The sequence below is a fragment of the Octopus bimaculoides genome, chromosome 25, assembly GCF_046866305.1.
Source record: "Octopus bimaculoides isolate indiv1 chromosome 25, ASM4686630v1, whole genome shotgun sequence".
NCBI lineage: Eukaryota > Metazoa > Mollusca > Cephalopoda > Octopoda > Octopodidae > Octopus > Octopus bimaculoides.
Window position 1 is genome coordinate 14,824,236 of NC_142952.1, and position 5,895 is coordinate 14,830,130.

The 5,895-nt window shown below is 34.2% G+C and overlaps 1 protein-coding gene across 1 annotated transcript in view; it reads right to left on the minus strand.

Annotated features, from left to right (window-relative positions):
• Window positions 1-248: 248 nt before the first annotated feature.
• LOC106882401 (trypsin beta-like) overlaps window positions 249-5,895 on the minus strand; it is a 35,273-nt gene continuing 29,626 nt past the window's right edge. The window contains exon 6 of the mRNA XM_089341615.1: window positions 249-449. Within this exon, the coding sequence (XP_089197741.1) occupies window positions 249-449 (201 nt within the window). The remainder of the gene's footprint in view (window positions 450-5,895) is intronic.

The window sequence follows — 5,895 nt, forward strand, 5'->3', positions numbered from 1 at the left end:
GATTCATATATTTTATTTCATTTCTAATCTACTAGTAGTTTATATTTGGAATTATACAAAGATATAAACATACTATGTTAGTATTTGCTTGAATTCTTTGTTTCATTGTTTTTGTGTCGGCTTCAAATCAATAAGAATCGGTCTACTGAGAGAAAGGAAAAAAAAAAAAAAAAAAAACCCGAAGAATTAGCGAACATCCTGTCATAATGTTTATCAAAGAAGTACAGGGGGAGTTTTAAAAAGTGGATCTATTTCAGAGAATTACCAGCATCACCAATGCCACCTTGATTATCAATACTAATACCAGCACCACCAAAACCACTAGTACCACCACCACCACCACCACCAAATTCAACAATATTAACGCCAACATCATCACTGTTCACACACTCACAGTAACCAGACCATTCCACAGACAATATCCAGTTGACACATGACCAATCAGCTTCCTAAAATTAGGATGCTGAAGTTTTGAAAGAAGATTGGAATGGAAATTATCATTTTCCGCACTATTAACCTCATAATTATACTGTATATTTATATCTACTTTATGTTGTGTTTGTCTATGAATATGGCAGGGTGTATGTGTGTTTATACACACACATATACATACGTATATATACATACGTATATATACATACATAGATATACATACATAGATATACATACATAGATATATATATGTATATATACATGTATATTCTTATATATATTTATATATCTATATGTATGTGTGCTTATATACGCATTGCTACACATATAAACACACAAACATATATATATACATACATGTATACATATACACATACATATGTATACATACACACATGTACATACATATATATATATATTTATATATATATATATACATATGTATACATATGTACACACACAGACAGACACACAGACACACACATATATATATATATATATATATATATATGCGAGTAAAAATAAATACAAAAAAAGGGTGGATTTTTTTGTATGATTGTGTATAGAGGAATATATTATTTTGCTTAAAAGAGTTCCAACACTGTCTGTTTTTTATGTTTTATTTATATTCCTGCAGAACTAATGTGCGGTATAGAATATGGAATATACAATATATAATATAATATACAATATATAATATAACATATAATATAAAATAAAATAAAATAAAAATGGATGGCACCATGAAATAAAGTATTGAATGTAGATGAAATATTGAGTGTTCAATATAAAGGATCAAATATATAAATATATAAATATAAATATATATATATAAAGGCGACTCGAGTTTCAGGGCTATTTCCCTTCGTCATGGCCGGTATGACAATCTTTAACAGACTGTAATCAGTTGGCTGGTTTTCTGTCTTTTATACCAATTCCTTTGGATGGCAGCAGTAGGTGTCTGGCTATTTTTAGAATTGATGTTAAATCTATTTTTAGACATGATGATATTTTAATTTCTTGTTTTGTGTGGGTTGTAGGGATAAGATTTTAAAACCCCAGTAGGTGTTTGGCTGTTCTTAGAAATGATGCCAAATCTATTTATAGAAATGATGATATCTGAGAGATTTTTTGTGTTTTGGTTACAGGGATAAGATTTTTAAACCCCAAGTAAGATGGATTTAATCATTGTTTGTTAAGAGTGGGTTTGAATTTCTTAATAAAGTCCTTTTCTTTGCATTTTCTTTCAATTTCATTCCGGTTGTAAAGTTTATGGAATGGAAATATAATAAAAGTTTGATGACCACATGTTGCTAGATGGTTACTCAGTGGTATTTGGCGGACTTCTGGGTTTTTAATCTGTTGTCGATGTACCCGTGAGCGTTCCGATAGTGCATTACCTGTCTGGCCAACGTACAATTCTTCACAATTAGGGCATTTGATGCAGTAGATTAGATTTCTACTTTTGCAGTTCATGTTCGCATTGGTGAATATTTTCCCTGTTTTTGTGTTCATATATGGGCCGGTATGGATTGATCGGCATGTGCCGCATCGGCTATCATTGCATTTGGATACAGTGAATGTTTGATTTTTGTTGCTGAGGTCAAACCTTGCCTTTGTTAATAGTTTTTTCAAGTTTTTAGGTTGTCTCTTACTGAGAGTTATATTTTGATCTGTAATGATATTTCTCAAATCCTTACTTTGTGCAAGGATCGGTAAGTTCGCTTTGGCGATATTAAAGATGTTCTGGTGGCATGGATTTTGTGTCACTATAAATGGAATGATCTTTTCCTGTTTGTCTTTTCTTTGCGGTGTCCTCAGTTGTTGTATGGGTATTTTCGAAGCCCGCTGAATACCATTTTCTATGAGTCGTGATGGGTATTTTTGCTTCACCAGAAATTCTTTCAGTTCCATCAGGCGTTTATTTCTGGTCTCTATATCCTCTACAATAGTACATATTCTCCTGGCTAGGCAGTATGGTATGTTGCGTTTTGTATGGGGTGGATGGCACGATTTAAAGTTCAAGTATTGGTGTGTGTCTGTGTGTTTGTAATATATATCTGTGGTAATGGCGGTGTTCTTTTTAATTACCATTATATCTAGAAATGGTAATTTGCTACTGTTCATCTCCTTTGTGAATTGGATGGATGGGTGTAGGTTGTTCAGGAGGGTGTTAAATTCCTCCATAATACCGGCCCATATATGAACACAAAAACAGGGAAAATATTCACCAATGCGAACATGAACTGCAAAAGTAGAAATCTAATCTACTGCATCAAATGCCCTAATTGTGAAGAATTGTACGTTGGCCAGACAGGTAATGCACTATCGGAACGCTCACGGGTACATCGACAACAGATTAAAAACCCAGAAGTCCGCCAAATACCACTGAGTAACCATCTAGCAACATGTGGTCATCAAACTTTTATTATATTTCCATTCCATAAACTTTACAACCGGAATGAAATTGAAAGAAAATGCAAAGAAAAGGACTTTATTAAGAAATTCAAACCCACTCTTAACAAACAATGATTAAATCCATCTTACTTGGGGTTTAAAAATCTTATCCCTGTAACCAAAACACAAAAAATCTCTCAGATATCATCATTTCTATAAATAGATTTGGCATCATTTCTAAGAACAGCCAAACACCTACTGGGGTTTTAAAATCTTATCCCTACAACCCACACAAAACAAGAAATTAAAATATCATCATGTCTAAAAATAGATTTAACATCAATTCTAAAAATAGCCAGACACCTACTGCTGCCATCCAAAGGAATTGGTATAAAAGACAGAAAACCAGCCAACTGATTACAGTCTGTTAAAGATTGTCATACCGGCCATGACGAAGGGAAATAGCCCTGAAACTCGAGTCGCCTTTATATATATATATTTATATTTATATATTTATATATTTGATCCTTTATATTGAACACTCAATATTTCATCTACATTCAATACTTTATTTCATGGTGCCATCCATTTTTATTTTATTTTATTTTATATTATATGTTATATTATATATTGTATATTATATTATATATTGTATATTCCATATTCTATACCACACATTAGTTCTGCAGGAATATAAATAAAACATAAAAAACAGACAGTGTTGGAACTCTTTTAAGCAAAATAATATATATATATATATACACACACACACACACACATACAGATATATATATGTGTGAATGTATACAGACAGACAGACACACACACACATATATATACACACACACATATATACACGCACACACATACACACACACATACACACACACACACACATATATATATGCACACACACATATATATACGCGCACACACGGATAGATAGACAGACAGACAGACAGACAGACAGACAGATAGATAGACAGATTGATAGATAGATACACACACATACACCCACATGTATGTATAAACGTACATGTTATAATACCTTGATTAGTGTTCTAGGTTCATTCCTAAGAATAGAGAACTAAAGAAAACAGCATTATACAAGGTCATTACCAAATAGCCTCAAGATACACATTATGATAAACTATATTTAACAGTGAAACAATTCATATAAATGAGATAAACATTGGCAAATGATTGTGAAAATCCCAGAGACTCACTGTTGCGCTAACCATGCACTTAATAACTTCAGATAACTTCACGGTGTCATATAAAGCAGTGCTCCACAACCTTTTCTCACTTGCAGTGCACTTATATTCTTTTCAAAATTCAGCGGCACACCTGAACTAAAGATATAGGGAAAACATTCTATTCAGATTACACTGCAGCACACCTGGCTTCATCTCGTAGTACACCTGGCATCATCTCGTAGCACAGCAGTGTGCTGTGGCATATTGGTTGTGGAGCAATGATCTAAAGTTATATATGATGAAATGAATTGTTGGCACTCCATCGCTTATGACGTCGGGGGTTCCAGTTGATCTGATCAACGGAACAGCCTGCTCGTGAAATTAACGTGCAAGTGGCTGAGCACTCCACAGACACGTGTACCCTTAACATAGTTCTCGGGGATATTCAGCGTGACACAGTGTGACAAGGCTGATCCTTTGAATTACAGGCACAACAGAAACAGGAAGTAAGAGTGAGAGAAAGTTGTGGTGGAAGAGTACAGCAAGAGTCTCATGAAGCTTCAGGTGTTTTCGCTCAATAAACACTCAGAACGCTCGGTCTGGGAACCGAAACCGTGATCCTATGACCGCGAGTCCGCTGCCCTAACCACTGGGCCATTGCGCCTCCACAATGAAATGAGTAAGTTTAATTAATTAAATTCTAATAATCACTGTTTCCATTATCATGTTTTTAAAGTCTAATTTTCGCTGCTCACATCATGGGTCAGACAGAATTTTTGTTGAGGCAGATTTTCCAGTTAGATGCCCTTCCTGTCACCAACCCTGACCAGATTCCAAGTAATTTCGTATTTCCCCATTACCGGATACGTTTCCATGGAAGATTTTGAATGAAGGACAACACTTGCCTAACTGATGTTTCTTTACAGCTATCATGCAATGTCAAGGCAAGTAGAAAGAGACACACACATGCATGCACGCACACACACACACACATGCAAAACAAAGTGGAAAAACAATACTCAAATACCAACAGTAGAATGAAATACTATTTTATTTAAGCTGAAAAAACTTCACAAATAAGTTGTGAAATTTTGTTCAGCTTTAATCACGCACACAACAGGCTTCTTTCAGTTTCTGTCTACCAAATCCACTCACAAGGCTTTGGTCTTTGTAAGATTATAACATAAGTTAACCCTTTAACACAATGTTTCTCAACCATTTTTTACCTAGGAACCCCCTTTGATTCTTAATTTACTTGGGTAGACCTTCATAGGCATTCAATGTTTAAAAAATCCTATTATATTTTTAGAGTTAAATAGAAATTGCATTAAAAAATTGGTAAACTATTTTGTGAATTATAGAAGTATATCCAATTTATTACACATAGATTCTAACAAAAAATTTTTTTATATGAACCCCACCAAGGGTTATATGGACCCTGGTTGAGAACTGCTGCTTCAGCATTAAGATTACCCTGTCAACAGTAATGTTCCCTGTTAACAATATATAAAATTTCAGTGTCTATTCAGGCATTGATGTTGCAAATAGCAAACAAACTTATTAAAAATTAATTGATAGCAACAGAGGTAGTATTAATACCAAAAGGCAATCTTTAACTCTAACTTAATGTGGATGCTGTGTTAGAACAGAGAATACTGTGCTATTTACCTTGAGAGGACCTCGCATATGGACTCATATGGACACTGGGGTCGATATAATCGACTTAATCCGTTTGTCTGTCCTTGTTTATCCCCTCTGTGTGTAGCCCCTTATGGGCAATAAAAAAATAAGAAACGTTAGCACACTAGGTAAAATGCTTAGTGGTATTTCGTCTGCCGTTACGTTCCGGGTTCAAATTCTGCCGAGATCG